This window comes from Talpa europaea (assembly GCF_964194135.1).
Source record: "Talpa europaea genome assembly, chromosome: 3".
Lineage (NCBI taxonomy): Eukaryota > Metazoa > Chordata > Mammalia > Eulipotyphla > Talpidae > Talpa > Talpa europaea.
Genome location: NC_140069.1, coordinates 91,027,502 through 91,049,543, shown reverse-complemented (window position 1 = coordinate 91,049,543; position 22,042 = coordinate 91,027,502). Strand labels below are relative to the sequence as shown.

Sequence of the window (22,042 nt, the reverse complement as noted above, 5' to 3'; positions counted from 1 at the left end):
TATTTTATTAACTTAAAATCATTAAGAGAGCACCCCACCTGAGGAAATAAATTTTGAAATATCATTAATGTATTTGCTAGGAGAATGGCTTCATTCCCTCTTAAATTTTTACCTTAGAAACCTTACAAATAGGTTTTGTGTTTGTTACTAATTGTGTAACACTTTTTACTATTAGACTAAACTTTCTGAATGAATGCAAGAGTCCTTATTCTTATTTGTCTGGATTTGTGGGCTTATTCAGGAGAGTTATTGCATTACTTGTAGCAGTTTATTTCTCTCAAAGCAAAGGACGTAGCTAAACCAAATCTAACCATTGTGTTTATAACAATGTCTATGGCTTTCAGGTTGCTGTAAAAAAGAAATTAAATGATTGTTTCATAAATGTAATGTCATATCACACTAAGAAATAATAGTACAAATTTTACCTGTATGCAGAAGGTGGAGTTTTATATTATGTTCTTTGTTATTACTGAGCAAAAATCAATATTCCACTAGATGGAGCAAAAGTGGCAGTAGCTTTACAGATAGGGCAAGTTCCTGGGCTAAGGTAAAAATATTTAGAAATAAATTGGAAAACATCTAGAAAAATCAGGATATGTAATCCAAATATGTTTATTTATTAGTAACTTATTGAGGCTTGTGAAGATATTTATAATTATGTCATCTAAATGTCGGTTTATTTTCTGATAAGTTTAATAAAAATAAAAATGTCTAATTATCATCAGTTTTGCATAGTCTAGTCAAATCACACAGTACATACACTTCTAAATACAGTTATGAAATAATATAAATTGTCAGATGTTGATGAGTACACAATTCTACTTAGAAAGTTGCATTGAAATTTTGAAAGTTTGCAATGAGAGCATTATCTCAAATTTTACTTGATTGATTAATGATTAGAGCATGAGAGTGTTTGAGAGCTAGATAATTTTAGGGTTCATTCAGCCTAATGCTCTCATGTCTTAAATTAGCCCTAAGACACTGAAAGTAGGAATGGCATGACCAGTGTTACCTCTGGTAACACTTTTGTTACCTCTGGTAACTGCTTTTGATAATGGGTATACTTAAAGTCAGAGTACTTTGATAATTCAGATTTATCCTAATGTATTGCTTATTTTTAAATCTCAACTAAGTTTATCTTTTTAAAAATCCAGGCTCAGTAGTGGAATAACAATTGAGTGCCTTATTCGATTTTATAGTAACTAAAAATTGACAAGTTAAGTTTCTAATATTGAGAGAAAGTAATTAACTACCTTTCAAATGCCAGAGAGAAAATACGTATTTGGGGGAAATTTATAAATAAAATAGGACAATGAGAGAAAAACCTCTTTATAAATAGATTGTTTATTAGAGGATTCTAGTATCTTTTAATATTTAGATCATTTTTTTGGTCTCATATTCAAACTTAAGAGTAAAAGGGAATTGAATATTTGGTTATTCAAAGCCCCTGTGCTTCCCAGTGTTCCAACTCCACGTGATAAAGTTAGCTCAGTATATATATGTAAATTACATATGTCTCTTCCCACAGGATGGGGTTTAAAGAGTTGAAGTTTGAATTCCAAAGTGCAGGGTCATATACTGGGAATGGGGGTTGGGAGAGGACAGAGCAATTGAGAAGAAAAGAAAAAGGAGTTTTGGTTTATGATTCAGAGTCTGGTGGGAACATTTTTGAAAATGTAGGTGCTATTTCCTGCAATCAAGGGCTTTCCAGAACTTGATAATCATTTCCCAGCTGTATCCCTTGCTGAATGTTTTCAGTGGTGGGCACTTGCATGGCTGTTTTTTCCCCCATTTATGATGGAAGAGGATCATATTCATCTTGCTGATAGAAAGCAGGGATTATAACTCCCACAGCTTCTCCCTTCTTTCCCTTTGCCTTGAGGAAAGTTTGGCTTCATGCTAAAGTGTGAAAAGAAAAAAAAAGCTTTGACTATAGTATGTCAGGCATATTTCAGCTCGATTTGTGTCAACCCTAATAAGTAAGTTGACAGAGTAATAAATTGGGTGTCTGCTCAAGACCTGGCACCTGTACAGGAAATAAAAAAAGTATTTCAATTTCAGTAAGGTTCTCTTTGTTTTACAAATGGAGGTTTTCCAGGGACTCTCTTTCATTTATTGAAGTCTTCGTATCTCAAAACTCATTTCAGTTGTCACTGGAACTGAGAAGAAAAATAGCAACTTAAAATAAAAACACACATTGATGAGGCAAACATTTATATCTGCTCTGCTAACTGATGTGTCCAACCTGTCATGTGCTGTGCCTGGCACCTAGTAGATTCTTAATATCAATTTATTGAACAAAGGAATAAATCTATGAATGGCTCTGCTTTGACAACCTATCCTACAGCTTATGTAAAAAGCTGTAGATTATTTTGACTTTCTGTTTCATTTTTTCTTTCTGTATCAGTCATTTTTAGTATTAGCAATGGGGCAATTTCCTGACCCTTCTCCCCTAGTTAATATTTGGACAATTTGTTGTCACAACTGGGCCAGAGCACTGTGCTACTGGTATCTAGTAATTAGAGCCAAGGATGCTGCTAAATATTCTACAATTCACAGGACAAGCTCTCACAATGAAGAATTATCTGGCCCCAAATGGCTATAGTGTCAAGATTTAGAATCCCTTTTTTGAGAAATTATTAGTTGAACCCTATCAAATTGACAGTATTTACTGATTTTTACCTAAAAATTGATTTTTATGTAGTTGACCCTCTCTTAATATGTGATAGCAATTTCAAGATTTTATCATTTTGGTCACTGTTTCCACAGGACACATCCCTTCAACTAAGAGTTATCCTAAGTGTTAATATGAGACACTGTTCAGAAATCCTAGTCTAAATATATTAAAAGTTACCAATCAAGTTTTAAGATATAATTTCTCTTTTACCCTGGATAACAAGTATGAAAACAGCTTTTAAATTTTCAAATTTCTTGGATTTTCTTCAGAGTTCTGGAACCGAATTGGAGCTCCTGGCCCCTGGCCTCACCTGTCTCATGAGAGTCCTCACACACATGGGTGTGGAGATCTCAGACTTCTTGTCCCAGCACTGTTTATGTGTCCCAAACCAGCCACTCTTGACTGCTTTGTCACGTTTAGAAGTTGCACACCTGCAGAAGTCTGCTCTCTGGAGGACTGGACCCGGGAAAATGCCCCAAAAAAGTCCTGTAAACAGATTCTGGGCCACTTTGAGAGGGGATTCTAGAGTGTCCAGAGGGTGGCCTGGTTGTGGCCAGAGTTCTGGCAGATAGTTTCCTTGGGTCAAGGACTCATACTCAGAGTCACAACTGCTCTTTCCAACCATATAATCTTAAATGGAAAATTAGGTTTTAAGATCTGGTGATGTGAATCCTATCCAAAAGTATCAGCCCTGGACATTTTTATGAGTTACTTATATTAATACTGCAGTGAAGTACCCTGATATTTTATGCTACAGATAAAATAATAACTTCAGCTATACAATGTGATATTTTAAAGTTATTCAGTCATTATTAAAGTCATGCTATCATTAAAATCAAAAGTAGGTTATAGAGATTGTGTCTCCCAAAGACCGAAAAGAAAGTGCCAGTTCATAGAAGCTTCACAGATATCGTCCACTTTTCTAAAGTTAGCATTATGTCATGTTGTTTTTATGAAAGACCTACTATTATGCCTGCTTTTGCCAACTGAAGGAAATACAAGGAGGAATTTCCCCTTTATAACATAGAGCAAAGAGTGAAGATGGTTTTCAGCATGTTTTGCGGCAGCCATTTGAGAGGCAGCAGCGCATCTTAAGCAGCAAGTGTGCACCCCTGAGCTTCACTGAGTGCTCATACAGACTGTGTATTCATCATGCCAGTTTCCTTTACTGTTTGTTATTTGTTATGGTTTGATAGGTTATTTTGGGGGCCTAGAAATGCTCAAAAGTTTCATTTCCTATAAATTAATGCTGATTGTTTCTTGGTTTTTATGGCATTTCAGCTTATGAAATGTTTCCTAGAAATACTTTACTGTAGGAGAGCAGCACTATTAAAATGATGAATTTTAATAATATACCAATTTAAGCTCTTTAACTTTCATTTACCTTTCATTTAACTTTCATTTAAACTCCTTAAGAACTTCCTCAGAATTAGAACAATACAGTTATTTGTGTTTTATAAATAAATATTAGTTAGGATGATCAGTTCATTTTACATGTTAAAATAAACATAAAAGACAATTCAATCAAATTTATGATAAAAGCTATTGTGTTTAGTCTGAGCTTAAATTTGATCACAGAAAATGTAAAAGAAAACAGACTACACTCTATAAAATTGAAGTACAATTTTATGTGTTCGGAAATTTTTGAAAAAAAAACTACTGAAGTTTGGTAAGTGGCAAAACACCTTCTAGTGTCTGGGTTTGAAAAACAGTTGTTTGTTTTAACTGTGTTTGCATACTTTATTTCTAAGTGAAGAGTACTCTTTATCTCTTGAGAAATGTAGCTTTTGTTACCACAAGAAATAATTGAAGTGCTATGAGATCTAATAGGTGATCCAATATATCCCATCTGAAGCACACACAGAGAGAAGGAGACCATAAGAAAAGGAGTAACAAGGAAGAGAGAATAGTTAAACAGATGCAACTTTAATCTAAAGGCAAATTTTATGGATTCAATATATTTTAAGGCTTTTTTTCCATTTAGGCAGTTTGCACTCTCCTTTATGCTATTTAAAATTTTCTGCCTTTTAAATTTCCTTTGAAAAGCACCCTTACTGTGTTCTTCATTAAGATTTAGAAATAACAATCACAGAAAAGTCACTGTTTTTTCATATTTATGTTGTATGAGTTCTTGAAAGGTATTTTAAAATACAACAAAAGACTGGCATTTTTTTTTTTTTAAGATTTATTTATGCATACAAGAGCTGGGGTGCAGGCCAGAGATGCGGGGGTGTGAGAGGATTCACCAGAGACAGAGTGGGAAGAGAACAGGCAGATTGACTGAAATACACTGCTGAGGTCAGCAGTGAGCGAGACAGGAGAGGTCTACCATGCCATGTGGATTGCTCCCTGAGTGTGGATTGCTTCATAGCGTGGTGCTTTAACCCCTTGTGCCACCAGGGAGGCCAGGAATGGCATTTTAAAGAAAGAACTTGTGTCCATGATGCCAATGAAATAAAAAGAAGCATCCTGTGACTCATTTGAATACCAAGGAAGTCACACCACTTGAAAGGCATGATAAAGCAACAAGAAAAAAAGAATAAGGAGAACAAAATCTTATTTTTGCATGTAATTTGATGATTTTAAAATGGAATCTAAATTGTGGCATAATCATTTTTTGTGAATTTTATTTTTCCAGCTTGTTTTTCAGGAGTATTGAACTGACCAGTTATGTTTATGTCTGGGAGAACTATAGGCTCATCAGTTTGCCTTGGGATTCTGCATGGACTTGGTATATAACCTTCCTTGGAGTTGATTTTGGCTACTACTGGTTCCATCGCATGGCTCATGGTAAGTTTTTTTTTTTAATATTTATTTATTTATTTATACAAGCACTGGGTATAGTCTGAAGTGCAGGAGGGTGAGAGAATTCACCAGAGCCAGAGGGGGGAACAGAACAGGCAGACTGACAAAATACACTGCTGAGGGGAGCAGCAGGCATGGCAGGAGAGGTCTGTCGCACCATGTGGGACTCTCGCCAGTGGCTGGGGATCGAACTGTCACTGCAGAGGCTGCAGGCAGCTTTGCAGCCCAGCGCTCAACAACTGCGCCACCAGGGGAGGCCCTCATGATAAGTTTTAAGTCCAGGCTTTATTGCTAATTTTTGTTGAAATGTTTTTGTTACATAGTACAAGTTCAGTAAATACTGAATGAATAACAATTCATTTCACAGCATGTGAATTAGGAATAAAAGATTACTGTGCAATTTATTTTTAAAGTTTATGATCATGAATTTATATTTTCACTGTGTTATATTTATTACAGTCATACTAATTTACCACACTGTATATGATTCAGGGATATAGGTTTCCATCTTTCAGGTGTATATTAACACACCACACTCACCACCAAAGCACCCATAATCCTCTACTATAGTACATTGAAACAGAAACAATCTGAAGTCATTTTTGAAAAGAATGTAAAAGTATTAGAAGTACATTTTTGATACCCTATGTCTCTATTTTAAAAATGTTTAAAAATTGATGGCTGTCACATTACTTTTTAATATATTGCCTTTCAATATAGTGGTAGAGTCTACAGACCCTATACACACTGTCAAACTTCACAGCGCCATTATTCATGATCATTTATAAGAATTCTGTAACAGCATGGGATCCACAGTCTAGTGTGCTGTTGTACCTGAGTTCAATTCAAGTTCTTGGCACTATGTCCACGTTAGCAAATGAAAATGCAACCAGCTAGGCATTCACCAAAATGCACCTCAGTGTTGACTATTGTTTTGCAAAATTTCTTATCTAATACAAAACTCTCTTACTGCACTTGTTCATTGGTTCACTGAATTTACTCTTTGGGATTCTTGGCTGCACCTTCCAAGTAATGTTTCGTTTTGCAAAAGGAAATGGAAGAGAAGGAAACAGACTAAATCTCTGTAGGGATAAATAAAGGTTGGAGAATTATTATAGAGCTAAGGTGAGCAAATGATCCCTAAGGAGAGACAAGGCATGCAAAATGTATTTCCGAAGGGAAATGGGGGAAAGTGCTAATTTTAAAAAAAAAAGCTACTAAGGAGCAGAACACAGGATCGCAGTGGGTGTTTGGGTTGAGTGGGTGGGGAGGAAGGAAGGAAAAGGAAGAAACCTGGAATAATAATAAATAGATGGGAGATGGAAAGAAGAGACCTCAGGGTGAATAACTGAGCATGTGTGGAGGAGTATGTGTGAGCAAATATCCTTCCTAAGAAGGGTGAAGGAAACAGCAGTAGCATCAACATACATTATGCTTAAGGAGGCTATATAAAGCCAGCATTGTTTTTATTAAACACTTTATATATATATATATATATATATTCAATGAAAATACAAAGTTTAGATTCTTTTAAAAATTGAAGTGAACATGTAAATTAGAAAAAAGTTATTTATTTTGTTTGTGATAACCTTTGTCTTTGACATAATGGTTCAGCTCCTGACATCATTTCCTTGTGTATAAGTACAAGAGGATACTCCCAAATCGAACATGATGAAGAATAAATATGGTCATATTGTATACTTTGCATTTTACTTCAAAATAGAGTTTCCTCCCCTAAAATACACCATTGGCAATCTTCCTTATTTTCTGTGCAACACATAGGTAATGCAAAAAGCACTTACATTGTATTACTTAATTTCAGAGACCTTCTAATATCACACTGTCCTGTACAGATGTGTTTGTTTGGGAAATCTGCAAATTCGCTTAATCTTTGAAAGCCCATTATAACAGGAAACAAAGAACCAACAAAATATTACCAAATATAAAACTTTTAAAAAATATGTGGATTGTAAGTGCTCTCAGTTAGGAAAGAGCAATAAAGTAAAATAACATATTAAAAACATGGAATCAGGCTGTTTAAAGTATGCTTCCCATTAGAAAATTTTGAGCCAAATCCAGTAGAGGCAAGCATTAAAAAAAATCTGAAAACCTTCTGGAAAAACACTCACCACCTTCGGGCTATGGAGCCAATCATAATTTCAAAGACTTACGACTTTTGATGGAAAGCTACTAGGAAAAAATAAATTATAAAGCTGAATGTGTCAACCTTTTAATCTAACATTCAATATTTAAATTTTGTAAGATAATGTAAAATATTAAAATGTTTTTAAAAAATCTAGAATATACAAGGATAAGAAAACCTACAGTATCAAATTTCTTGAGTCCCTTGGTTTATTAAGCCTATACTGATTAATTGGTTAAATGTACTCACCTAAAAACTTTGAAAAGTTCTAAAAGCCAAATGTCATCTTAAAATATAATAAGAAAAAAATCTTTATATTCCTACTTAGTATGTTTCTTTTTTTACACTATTTGCAATAAACTGATATAATATTTTCCATATTTGTTAATATATTATGTTTTTATTTGTTAAATATGTTATATATGAATTTTGAAGAAACTATATTACATGTATTTAAATTAGTTCTTTAGTAACCCTAATTATTGTGAGATTTGTTGTTTTTTGTATGTTTTACATACGTGCGAAATTTTCTCAAAGGGGGCAGTTTGTAATTAGTAGAAAAGCATTTATCCTCAAAAACATGAATCCATCTCTGTTGCTTTGCAAAAAGACAGGGGTTCTTGAGGCTCTGTGTTCTTTCTATTTTATCCCCTTTTTCTCTGGAATAAAGAAAAAAATTGCTAATTATTGTCTTACACATAAACAAGAGTAGCACAGTAATTTATATAGCGTGCACTTTGATAACTTAAAAAGCTATGTAGAATGATAAACTTAAATAGGTCTAATTAAAAGTTATTTCTTGCATACTTTGTCTTCATTGCAAAAGGATGCCTTATTTTACTACATAATTTACTGTTTATATTAAACGTATAAGGGAATGAGTAAATATTTTTTAAGGGAACATTTGAACTGTAGGTGATTACTGGATGGCAGGAGCATGCAGTAGTCTGGCTCTCCCAGAGTCATTTACATTTATTTATTTAAAAAAATTTTAAAACACACTGATTTTTGACTGACATTTTGATAGCCACAGTATCTTACCCAAATCTGGAAATTTACTTATTTATGTATGTATGTATTGCAAAAAGGCAAAACCATAATAATCAACCACCATTCTTTGTAACCCCTCTACCCTTTCTCCCACCCCACCCTCTTTACCTCTAGTTGCTCTATCAGATAATCTATGCCCACAAACTATTTTTAATTTACTTTGTTAGTTCATCTGCTTTGTTTCTTTATATTTCCCATGTATGTGAAATTATCCAATTTTTGACTTGATCTCTCTGGCATATTCCTTTCAGTGTCCTTCCATTTTGCTGTAAAGAACAGAATTTCATGTTTGCTAATAGCTAAATAGTTGTCCATTGTGTACACACACACACACATCAATCATTTCTCCAATCATCTATTAGCGGACACTTAGTTTGTTTCATATCTTAGCTATTATAAATAATGCTGCAATGAACATAGAAGACCATGTAACTTTTCCAGTTGATGTTTTTGTGTTCTTCAGATAGATGCTCAGAAGTGGGATTATCAGATGGTATGATACTTCCATTTTTCCTTTTTAAAGAAAAATAATGATTACTTTCCACAATGGCTGCACCAGTTTGCATTCCCACCAATGATATATCAGGGTTTTTCATTCTCCACATCCTTTCCCACATTTCCCACACCGTGGAGTCTTTTTGATATATGCCACTCTCACAGGTGTGACATGACATCTCATGTGGTTTTGATTTGCACTTCCTTATTAGACGTGATGATGAGCATTTTTTCATATCTGTTGGCCCTCTGCATATCCTCATTGGAAAACTAACTGTTCAGATATTCTGCCCCTTTTTTTGTTGGTTTGTTAATTTTTTTCTTCATTTAAATTTAGTAGACTTTATCTTATCTTGAATGGTGGTTATGAGTATATATTCATAAAATTTATTGAGTTTTAAAGTTCATAAGATTAAAAGTTTATGTACTTTTCCTATACCACTATAAACAAAGTGATTTCTTGGTGAATCATTTGATGTCAAAATGATATAATAGTTTGAAGTCAAAGTGAATAAGTATACAAATAGGAGCCAAGAAGACAACATTTGTGATTATAAGTAAAAACATACTGGTTTATGCAGATTTTACTTGTTGGTTTCCATACCAAGAAAGTACTAGTGTGCCAATTATTAATTTTATTGCCTCTCATTTCCAAAATCCTTCTTTGCTCTTTCTTGTACTACCAGAAAAGGGCCATTTTCTGACTAGATCTTTGGCCTTGACAACTTATAAGCTGGAGGGATATGGCAAAGTCAGAACAAGAAGGGGCTTTGCTTCCATTTTCTAGGGTGTCTTTTTCTATGTGGACTTAGCAGACTGGTATGCAGATACCTTTGTACTGTTTACCTCATGGATTAGCTGTAGACCACTCCTATGGTAAGATCTATTGCCCTCCAAGGGACCACACCAGAGGACTTTCTGTAGTCCATGCCTTCTGACACCATCATATTCCATCATATTCTCTCTGTCACCAGTAATTTTTTGTTTCAGCTAAACTCTCTCCAAAGATGTCTGACACTTAGTCTTGTTGGTGAGGGTGTAGGGGGAAGCACTCTTCAAAATTTTAAGTACTTCCCTGTTCATCTCTGTCAGCTGTGTATGAATGACTATGTTCTGCAGTTGCTACTTCTATACTACTGAATTATTCCTTGCTTATCTCTTTTAGTAGTTAATCACCTTTTTACTAGTTAATAATTTTTATATTAACTTTTTTCTTATTCTAATTACTGGTGTGGTTTCTGTATCCCAACTAGACCCTGACTGATACAGTCAGTCTCTCCTATAGGATTGTAAATCAAAGTTCACCTGACTGCACATTTAAATCTTCCATTCGGAAGCAGTGATTACACTTTGAGACTACAACACAATTTAGTTCAGTTCTGGAAAAAAAGACAAACATTTGTAAAATTGTTATACTGAGCAATCTATAAAATACCCTCAAGTTCTAAATCTTTTACTGAACAAGTAAATTGATGAGTTCATTTTTATTCATCTTTTTGTATCTAAGCAAAGAGAATGCCCAATTTTTGTGTAATTTGTTACATTTATTCCTACAACTTGATGAAGTGATTATCTTTGTATGTTACTGAACTTTATTACTTTCTTTCTGATTTTTTAACAGTTGCATTTTGATCCTCCTAATTATCTTCATTGTGTAAGCAGAGAAAATAAGCAGATGTATTGATTAGAAATTTTTTTTTTCTTATTTTGGATGGTGCCACCTATTGAAAAATAGATGATTTGTGTTAAGCTAACTATGTATTTCTTTTTTTAAGTGCTAAAATATACCAAATATATTTGTAACTATTTGCAATATATTGTACCTTGCTAAAAAATGTGGGTCAATTGTATTCTTACAGGATCAGTGAGGGTAAATCCACTGTGTATTTGCCTTAGTCACAGCCATTCTTCTTAGCTTTCCTCATGATTTCTTACATTCTCTCAGCCCTTGGAATAGTCATTATTCAAAACATACACAAAGGCAGTCTCAGAATTCCCATCAGTTTGTATATGATCTCCAGTTTCTCATCATAACTTTCTACTGAATCTCATCATAACTTTCTACTGAGTTCATTTCAATGATAGGTACTGCCTTATGTCTAATGTTTAATTTTAAGTATCTTAATTTTAATGTTAATTTGTATATAGGTGCACTTATAATGTATGTATAGTGAAATACTACTAGTATTTCCCCTGAGAATACCATTTGAGGAAGCTTGTCTCTAAAAATAACTTATTCCTATCACTGACAGCTGCAATCATCCTTAAAACCACAGTCTAAATTTCTTTTGGTGTTCTTCTGTTACCAGGCAAAGAGTCTAAAAACTCTGGGTCAGAGCCTCTCTTACCAGTTCTGTGTCCGGCCACCTACCACCACAAATGCAAACATGAGGGCCTTTGGTGCAGAAAAAAAAAAACAAAAAGATTATTTGTTCAAACCAACAGAGTGGAGGGAAAGTGAGATGCCCAGATACTTCAGTAGGGTGTTGCAAACTGGAGCTGCTGTTACAGGAGCAGCAGGGTATGGCAAGCCCTACTTTGTCAGAAGTCAAGGTCAACAGCACCCTGGGCAAGGTCTTACCAAGTCCTGCCACCACTGGGGGAGCAAGGTAGGGCAGACCTCTACTGCTTAGTGGGGGATTCTGACAACACAAAGAGAAGTCATCATGCATTGTCCCGTTAAAATCTTCTAAAATGGCCGCTCAGCTCTGTCACCTTCCCTGTACTCAGGATGTTAGGCCTGAGTACAGAATCCTAGGTTCAGACCTAGTGCTGCTCAGGTACCCTCACCCAACCTTTGGCCTAGGCAGTATCTGGTAGTGAGGTGATGGTGACCCATCATCCTTGTGGTGTGTACCCAGCCCATGAGACCTCACAGGCCACCTGAGGGCCTGAGGAATGTAGAACTTGAGTGCATTGGGCCACTCCAACACTTAACTGTCTATGTATAGATAATATATGGGAAGCACATTTGAAACAAAGATCTTGCTCTCTTCAGGGTGATTAAAACTATAGAGATATCAAACAGGGAAATCATACAATTGGAAATAAAAAATAAAAATTCCAGGAATCTCTAGCAGTCTGTATTGGAAAATTAACATGAAAGTGTGGAAATGTTTACAGGAATAGTTCAGAGAATTTGAGGATGGCTATGTTAGTGTGTGACTGAAGAGTATATAGGGACCCCCCAAAATTTCATGCTCCAAAGGGGTCCATCTATGTACACAAAGGCAAAGAAGTTACATAGAGTGAAATAACTTTGATAGGATTAGGGAAGAGAGAGAGGGGAGAAGAAAGGATAGTAGTTTATCATTAAACACTCAGGTGGCACAAGGGGTTAAGACATACCTATGAAGCTTTCCACAGCCACTGCAGCACAAATTTGATCCACAGCCAGGGAGCTACCTGCATGATCCAGCAGACCTTTCCTGACTTGCCTACTGCTCCCCTCAGCAGTGCATTTCACTCGATCTGCCTTTTCTGTTCCCCACTCTGTCTCTGGTTAATCCTTTAACCCCCACAGCCCTGGCCTATACCCCAGTTCTTGTATGCAAAAATAAATAAATCTTAAAAAAAAAACAACACCCAAACTTAGCCATCCCCTTGTCCTAGTTAAACTATATACGACGACATCTAAAGCCTTGTGGGTGACTTAGTAATACTGGGTCTTCCACATATACAGGAGGCATACATGCTGTTGTTATACTCCTCTGTGACTTTTGCTGTTATCAGTCTGTCTGAAACTTGTTTGATTATTTGCCAGCTTAGACAAACACAGAGAGGTATAGGATGATTTCCTTTCTTCCCTGACAATGTATAAGAGTGTGTGCAACTATTTATCACAGACTTAAATTTGGGCTTAACTTCTTTGTTATAGATAGATTTTGAATTTATTTACCTCCTAGTTTTGTTTAACTGAAAAATGTTTGAGAATGAAAGAATTACATAAATATAAATGAGTGAATTAATGATGAGTGAATATTCCAACTCTAAGAAAGCAAGATGGAGACTTCTATGAAAAATTTGAAATGGACACCAAAGGAATAACTTAAGTTTCAGGTTACCGTTAGGATTATACTGGAACAATGTTCACTTAGATATATGGGATAACTGCTTTTGTCTCAAGTAATTTTGTCTCAGGGGGCAATTAACTGCTTTTGTCTCAAGTAATTTTGTCTCAAGGGGCAATTTGAATTAGTCTCTCTCACTGAGTGCATATTATCTAAATTTATATTATCAAATAAAATATTTGAGAACAGCCATTGTATTTATTTACTTTTAAAGATTGTATTTATTTATACAAGAACCTGGGTACAGGCCAGATGCTCAGGAGGGTGAGAGGATCCACTGGAGCCTGAGCGGGGAACAGAACAGGCAGATTGACGAAATACACTGCTGAGGGGAGCAGCAGGCAAAACAGGTGAGGTCTGCTGCGCCATGTTGTGGGACCCTTGCTGGCTGGCCGTGATCAAACCGGTGCTGCAGAGGCTGTGGACAACTTCACAGCGCTGAGCTCAACTGCCTGCGCCACCAGGGCAGGCCCGAGAACAGCCATTTTAGATGTCAAAAACGCAAGTCAAGTGGAATTCTATCCTCTTACATTTATTAAAAATGTATATTTGTGGCTGAATTTAATTCTACCATGCTAAATAGCTCAGTGAAAAAGACAACTCAAAGAATAAAGTCTAAAATATTTCCAATATAATGAATTGCTTTTATGGCATTTATTATTAGAAATATCTTTATGACTTGAAACATTTAATGTTTTAGGAGAAAAAGTCATATAGAATTTTAATAATAACCTATATGCCACCTGTATACATTGAAAAGAACCCCCATAACTGAATAACTCACCCACATGGCTTAAGATACAATCTTAAATAGTTCAGATATAACATCAAAAGCACCCTCCCCCAATCTTCAGATTTTCCCACTGAAATCAAATTTTGCTATAAAGACTTATTTTGGGGTGGTGGGTCTTTGTTCCCCTACAGTTCTGCCTTTGTGTTAATGTTCACACTCAGAAAGCCAAACTCTATACCACAAGATTGTTTCCACAGAGGAAACCTTTTTATTAACATGTGCTACCATCACCTGAGAAGGACAGTTAGTGCTGAAGAGATGATATCTTTAAATGTTGAGTGAAGGAAGACTGTATAGGAAAGAAAGGAAAGTGGGGGTTTCTCTGGTGGTGCAGCTGTTGAGCGCTGGGTTGTGAAGCTGCCCACAGCCTCCGAAGCGCTGGTTTGATCCCCGGCCACTGGGTGAGGGTCCCCCATGGCACGCAGACCTCTCCTGCCGCACCTGCTGCTCCCCTCAGCAGTGTACCTTGTCGGTCTGCCTGCTCTGCTCTCCCCTCTGGCTCTGGTGAATTCTCTCACCCTCCTGCGCTTCTGACTGTACCCAGTGCTTGTATAAATAAATAAATAAATCTTTAAAAAACAAAAAAAAGAAAGGAAAGTGGACTCTATAGTGTTGGCCATCCTTATCACTTAGTCCCAACTTTAGAAGATACTGGTCTTCTCTATTCATTTATTTCGACCCAGATTGATTGTCTTAGTGTTGGGTAAATTGTCTTGAATTTTGGGGGGAAATTGTCTGCCTCAAGGGCTAAGAAAATATGTTTTTTCCCTTACTATTGTGTTTTATAGAAGTCTGAGATCAAGATATCTGTAAAGTGGGATTCTTTAAGGCTTCTCTCCCAGGCTTATGAAAGACCTTTTCCCTGTGTCTTCATATGCTCTTCCTTCTGTATGTGTCTATGTTGTGATAATCTCTTTTATAAGAACAACATATTGGAACAGGACCCTCCTTAATGATCTTTTAAGTAAATTATCTCTTTAAAGATTTGCTTTCTTGCTTTCCCAAAATGGTCACTTAGTGAGGTACCAGGAGTTAGGACTTCAACCTATGAATAGGTTGGAGGGTGGGAATATTTCAGCCATAACCTAGTTGAATGAGAAAACAATAATGTTCTTTCCATGAGCATATACAGAATTGCTGCATTGATTCAAGGAAAAGGCAGTGTTTAGTAGTAAAAATTGACAGGTGTGCTTGAGGCAATGACATTTGGTTTCTAATGCATGTGATCTTTCTGAAGTTCAATTTCCTCATTTCTAAAATGGGAGTTATAATACCTTCATTTTGATAAAGTTAGCAAGCTTGAATAAGGAATGCATTGTGATACCTCATAGAACCATACTGTGTATTCTCATGCTAATTTAAATGAATGGCTATACTGAAGTGCTCCATATTTTCTTATGCTTTTATTGCTAAAGCTTTTTAAAGTATTACACTTTTCCATGTTTGTAAAAATTATAAATTTAGTACAAAAGTTAAAGTAATTAATCTGAACACAAGTTTTGGACCTTGATTAATTTCCTAACTTATTTTCCTACTACATATGTAAAACCACTTAAGGGTAATAAGGATAACAGCTGCCATTGTCTTTGTCATGGACCAGGAGAAGCCTCCCATGTCTCTCCAAGTCTCTCACCTTCACATATTTCTCCTTCACACATCACCCTATTTACTTCATTTCATCTATGTTTATATATACACTTTGCTCTACCCAGCTTCCCATTTAGGAAGTCCAGTTCACAGCTTGCTTGGAATTGTATTCCAAGGTATCTTCTACATGTTAGTGGAGGAGGCAGAAATGATGCCCATACACTCCACTGCGATGTTCCTCCCCTTTTATGAATTCTGTAACAATATTGCGTGTACACCCATTCAAAATCATCATATTTCCTTAATGAATTGAGATTTGTAATTATGAAGTATGAGATACTTTTCTTTGAAAATAGAGATCTTCCTCACTGGTGCTCAAGTTTCCTCCTTCATGCATTCAAATTGTATTTATGTTGTAAAAAATATGTGCTTTTTTTATTAACTGAATAGCCAAAGTCTGTTCTTTCATATGCAGACTTTGTTCTTTATTCTGTAAAAGCAAATGTTAATGGAACACATGCTCCTCATTCTCCTGTGCCCCTTTCTCCAGAGCCAGAAGGAATTCAGACTGCTTATTTTTATACTTACTGATATCCTGGGGAAAAAGGTAAAGAAGAGTTTATAAAACCTGGACAAAAGAAGGATGTAACTTTTCAGTTTTCCCAAGGGCTGAGTCTCAGCAGAAGTAACTGACAGTTTTTGGACATTAGAATGAAATGATGACTTGGGTTGAATGTCCAGATGTGTGCTCAACAGACATATAAGGTTACATTTTAAAAGACAAAAGAATGCAATACCTATATCTTTACAGGAAGTTGTAAATAATAAACACATAACTCAGCTATCAACTATAGTTTGATTTCTGAAGATTTTCAAAGTAACAAATACATTTTCTTCTCTTTATACTGCTTAGCAATGCTTAAAATAATCCTTATATCTGTAAAAAAAAAAAGCAGTTCAAAAGCCCATAAACTTAATTTAATCAATTGAAGACTCAGAATATGATGATTATTGCTTTATTATCTTCAATGTGTATTTTAATGCATTTATTTTTGCCATAAAATGAAAGCAAACTGCAAATAGTTATTCATCTATACCTGGGAATTTGTTCATCTTAGATAGTACTGCAAACATCCTCATAAAATCCTTGCATAAATATGAACAGAATAATGTTTATTCTGAGTTATCTTAAGCCATGGAATACCTTTGGAGAAAAATAGCAATATTATTCCTGTGCTTCTAAATTCTATAGAACAATATCATACAGTATATTTCTTAATTATTTCATAATTATTATGAAGGAATATGAATAATATATTAAAATATAAAGCTCTAAAAGAGAAATCTTTTCTCTTTTAGAAAGTTATTGTAGCTCTATATTGGGATGTTCCAGTGTAGTATAGATACTGCCCTCATTCAGATATTCATATGTAGCAAAATTTTCTTTTATGTTTTACATGGTTACCCTGCCTTGCATGCTTCGTAGAAGCCAAAACATACATCCATGGGAATGACAACAAAGCACATCCTAATTTGGGAGTTTTAAAGGGCTCTGGGATTTGCAGTTGACAGTTCTTTGGCTAAATTCCAACACACAACTGTACCAGGGAGCAAAAAGAAGTCAGTTGGGTTCTGTCTTTCCCTGATCCCATGTAATTCTGGAGAGAAAAAATGATGCACAAAATAAAAGTATGATAACTTGCTTACATAATAGAAAGTTAATTCAAAATGAATTAAGTAGGTGACATTTAATACAGAGAAAGTTATCAGTGGAAATTCACTAGTGTTGGATGAAGGTAAAGCCTTATAGTTGTCTCAGGAGCATAAACAGACAGCAAGTGATTCCTCATATTGAAAAAGAAACTTAAAGTCTTTCTTTGTAAATGTATCTAAGGAAGAAGCTAATTCTACAGGCTTTAATTTCCTCATTCAATGGACGGTGGTGGGAAGAAGAGAGTGGAGAAACTGGAAGAAGTGTTCAGGCATTATGTTACTAATTGATACCCCCACCCCCATTTCCTAGAACAGGATCCATTGCTAACATAGATGTTGCATCCCTCTTTCCCTTACTTATATTTCAGTGCAGAAATGAGTGGGGTAGGAAACAGTGAGCAGTTTGTCCAAAAGTTGACCTATACCTGATAAAGTGTGTACATTCCAACCAATACCCGTTCCTCAACCAGCAGAGAGATGCTGGCTAAAGGGGTTAATTTAGTTGGTCTTGAAAAATATACCTCTAGAAGTGACTTTTCTTTCCTCACTATCATTCAGTAGATATGCATATGACAGTTCTTTTATCAAGATGTTAACAGCATTTTTGCACACTCATATACTAAGTTATTTATTTCCTTTCCTACTTTTTAAATACTCTTCATTTTCAGAGAGATAGATTCATACAGAGGAGTAGAGAAGTTTTAAAGTCAGATAGACCTGTTTCATATTCTCACTCTATTGTCTATTAATTATTGTGACCTTGTATAAATTATTAAATTTTTCTGAGTCTCTATTTATTTGTAATATGTGCATTAACATATAAATATATCTCCAGTTGTTGTGAGAATAAATGAAATAATTATTTAATGGTTAGCATATAGTTCTTTTAATTATATATATATTATATGCATACACAGAAAGTTATCATATGTATTATATATATATACAGAGATAGGGTATATATATATATGAATATATGAATATATATGAATATTCATTCATGTGTATGATGACCATGCCAAAAATTCCGTAATTCCAGACTACAGGAGATGGGGCTAATTGATTAAATTGCTTTGTCTCACTAGTACTATATGACTTCAGAATCTTTTCTAAAGGAGTACTCTTTAAACAACTGTTGTTAACACATGACTGAGGTATTCAGTTATAACCCAAGCTCAGACACTTAACTCTGTTCTTATTTCCTGGCTGCTCCTCCCCTGCTCTCCTTCTTTCAGAAAGTCAGGTTAGTGGCAAAGTGGGAGTTGGAGTTCTTGGTAAATGATATCTCTTTGGAGTGGAAGTGAAGGTGGAGTCCGTATAAAGCATCAGTTGGTGGGTTATCCTAACACAAATATTTCTAGGATGAAAATATCCTTTTATAGGAATGTGAGGACATCAGGATAGGAATCATACTCATCTTTGAAAATCTATCCCAAGTACTAGTTGGCATATTATATGTGTTTATAAATGCTTTCTGAATTAGTCCAGAAGAGTACTATTAATTAAACTGCTTGGTATTGAATTTTTGGCAGACGCCATCATTGAAATAAAATTGTACATGTGTATTTTAACAACTATATAAGTAGGGCCTCCCCTGTGGCACAGTGGATTGAGCACAGTGCACCACACAGCCTCTGCAGTGCAGGTTCAATTCCCGGCCAGTCAGGCTGATTCCCACACCGCGCAGCAGATCTCTCGTTTTGCCCGCTGCTCCCCTCAGCAGTGTTTTTCAGCCCTTCTGCCTGTTCTGCTCCCCGCTCTGTCTCTGGTGAATTCTCTCACCTTCCCGTGCCTCTGGCTTTTACCCCAGTGCTTATATAAATAAATAAATCTTTAAAATATATGTATGTAATAAATCTTAATTACAATGAAAATCTTGAATATATCTTTGCTTCTCAGTATCTTGTCAAAATAATTGGGACAAGTTTAGTGAGCTAGGAGTTCGTGAATTTTATTTTGGTTGCATTAAAGTTGAGATATTTACTCCAAGTGGAGAGATCAAAGAGGAAGTTGGATATGAAGTTCCAGGAAAAGGTCCAGTCCAGGAAAAGGAGATATGAATGAGCACACCCTTGTGCAAATTAATGGAATTTGAAGTTATAGGAGCAATTGGGATTCAAAGGAAGGAGTCTAGAGAGAGAAGATACTCTGAAAGCCTTGTGATATTCCACTGTTTGTATTTGGGGGTGCTAGAAAGAACCAGCCAATCAGAATGGAAGGCAGCAGAAAAGTCACAAAAGGAAGCTGGAAGAGAATCCTGAAAGAGAATTAAAAAGTTATATCAAGGAGAAGATGATGATCAACTATGTCAAATATTGCTGAGAGGTTCCAGCTTTAGGAATAGTAAGCCAGATCACTGGGACTAATATCTTCTCTGAGGGCAGCTAAAACTATGGGGTGAGATATAAAATTGCCATACTAGCTTCCAAAAGATTTCATAATATATTGGATTCATCAGGGCAAAACTTGAAGACTGTAGGACACGGAAAATTAAGACCACACAACATTGTTGTTTTGTGGCATCTGGCAATTCTGAAGAAACAACTGTGAAAGTGAGTGGTGATTTGGTTGTCTTCAGGAATAAGAGGGTAGAAGTAAAGGGGGTATGATAGCATCTGCCAAAGATGGAGATGCTATCATAAAGCTGAGACCTCAAAAGGTAAGGATCAAATAGAAATAAAAGCATCTCTTTATCCCGCCTTAATGGGGGGGGGATTGTCTTGATATTAGAGAAATGAAGGAAATAAAGACAGGTGAAACTAAAACTGGTCCCTAAGAATTGGTAAATAAAAATCCAGCCCGAACAGATAGTTACAGCCAAAATGTACACTGCCAGGTTTATCTCAGACATTTCAAGCCATCTATTTCAAGGCATAAATGTATTTTAAAGTAATGCTCCAGGTACCTGACAAAAACTAAACCAACATTTTAGGGAAAATAGTGATGCTTGTCTACACCTCACTGTTTCAACAGCAGTGACCAGCATTCATCATTGAAAACCAGGTGTATAAGAAACAAGCAATTACACTTCACATTTAGCAAAATCAGTGGCAAATGAGACTCACTTTCCTAGATTTCAGGTACAGATTTTAACAATGATGCTTGCAATGTTTAAGGAAATCAAAGAAAGTCTTGCAAATAAATCGACATATTAAGTATGAGAAATTGTACCCTTCAGCTTGTAAGAAAGTGTGGCATTCAGGCAATTTCATATAGAGAAAATATAGGTAAAAAAGGGCCTTAAAAAGTACTGTCTGAGAACACTGAACTATATATAAAACACTGATCCAATATAGTCAGCCTTATTACATGGGTAGGTAAACCTGTAGTGTATATATTTCTCAGGTGGAAAAGAAATGCCAAGCTTTATTGTTATTTATAACGAGAGAGATTGATATTATTTGCTACTTGTATTTTCAAGGACAAAAGATTGGTAAATTCAAATAGCATATACTATGTCATTCTGAGTGTGCTACATATGAATTTAAGTAAATTCTGTTTATTAATTTTATATGTTCATTTCCTTTTCTTGCTCAGTAGTATTGGCTCATAGGTAAGTTATTTATTCCTTTATAGCCTTCTTTACTCATCTCAAAATTAGAAATAATAAAACTATCCCTTTTTACTTTATTAGTTTGCCATAAGGCTCCAGTGAGGTGATTTGTGCCAGACTATTCAGGACTACACAGTTTTGGGTAGTGGCTGCATGCAGAGAATCTGAAGCTTCCACCTAAATTATGTTGGCATTCCAATATTTATCATTATTGAGTGTTTCTTTTGTTATTTAACCATGTTCTTAAAAGAAATTACTAAATCTAGGTATTATTTACTAAATCTTTATTGCATTTCCTTGAATGAAAGATATTAGGTATATATACCTTTTCATTCTGAATTTTCAAACATTTTTGCATGACTGACAGAAATAGAGATAAGACAAAAATAGGTCAATTGTTTGCTCTCTCACTTAAAAAAAATCCATATTAAATCAATCCTACTATGGGTGAGAGGTGAGAAGTGAAAAGAGTCTGCTGGGTGGATGTTCACAGTCTCTATCTTATGGTGGCATCTTATTGCTGGCCTTTCTTTGGCATGTCTAGATCTTCCCTTGTGGACCTGTTGGGTTCAACTTATTACATATTCTTTATCTCCTCCTCCATTTTTAGTTCCCTACATATGTGTCACCCATAACTGGACATCTTAGCAAGATAAAAGAGGGTTTTTACTGCAAGAAGCATCTGCTTCAAACAGATGTATTTCAGTAGTTCCACCATTTACAAAAAGAAACAAACAACCCACTATGTTCTCTAATATCCCAAAAAAGGTTTCTGTATAGATGGCAGATTGCATCCTATATCATTAGAGCTGAGAATGGTAGTGTTTTTACCATTTCCCAGACAATGCGAGCATCACAGAATACTTCCTTTCATTCTTCCCTTATCTTTTTTACAGTTTTTGTCAGGCATTTTAGCTCTACATATATTTCAACCCACAAGAATTTTAAAAATTTATTGTTCATTTAGATTTACCCATTGATTTCCCTTTTCCAAGGACCTCTCTTTCCTGCATTATTGTGTGCTCATCTTTTTTTCCTCCTGAAAACTGCTGTTAAGTACTTTTAACATATATCTGCAGGTAATAAGTTCTCTCAACTTTTGTTTATTTGAAAATCCCTTTAATTCACTTCCATTTTAAAGGCAAAAGTAAATACA

At 35.3% G+C, this 22,042-nt stretch overlaps 1 protein-coding gene across 1 annotated transcript in view; it reads left to right on the top strand.

The window, feature by feature from the left end:
• Positions 1–22,042, top strand: part of AGMO (alkylglycerol monooxygenase) — a gene marked incomplete at both ends in the record, with an annotated part of 280,550 nt that overhangs the window by 5,572 nt on the left and 252,936 nt on the right. Inside the window, one exon of the mRNA XM_084230587.1 lies at positions 5,316–5,467. Coding sequence (XP_084086713.1) covers positions 5,316–5,467 — 152 coding nt within the window. The remainder of the gene's footprint in view (positions 1–5,315; positions 5,468–22,042) is intronic.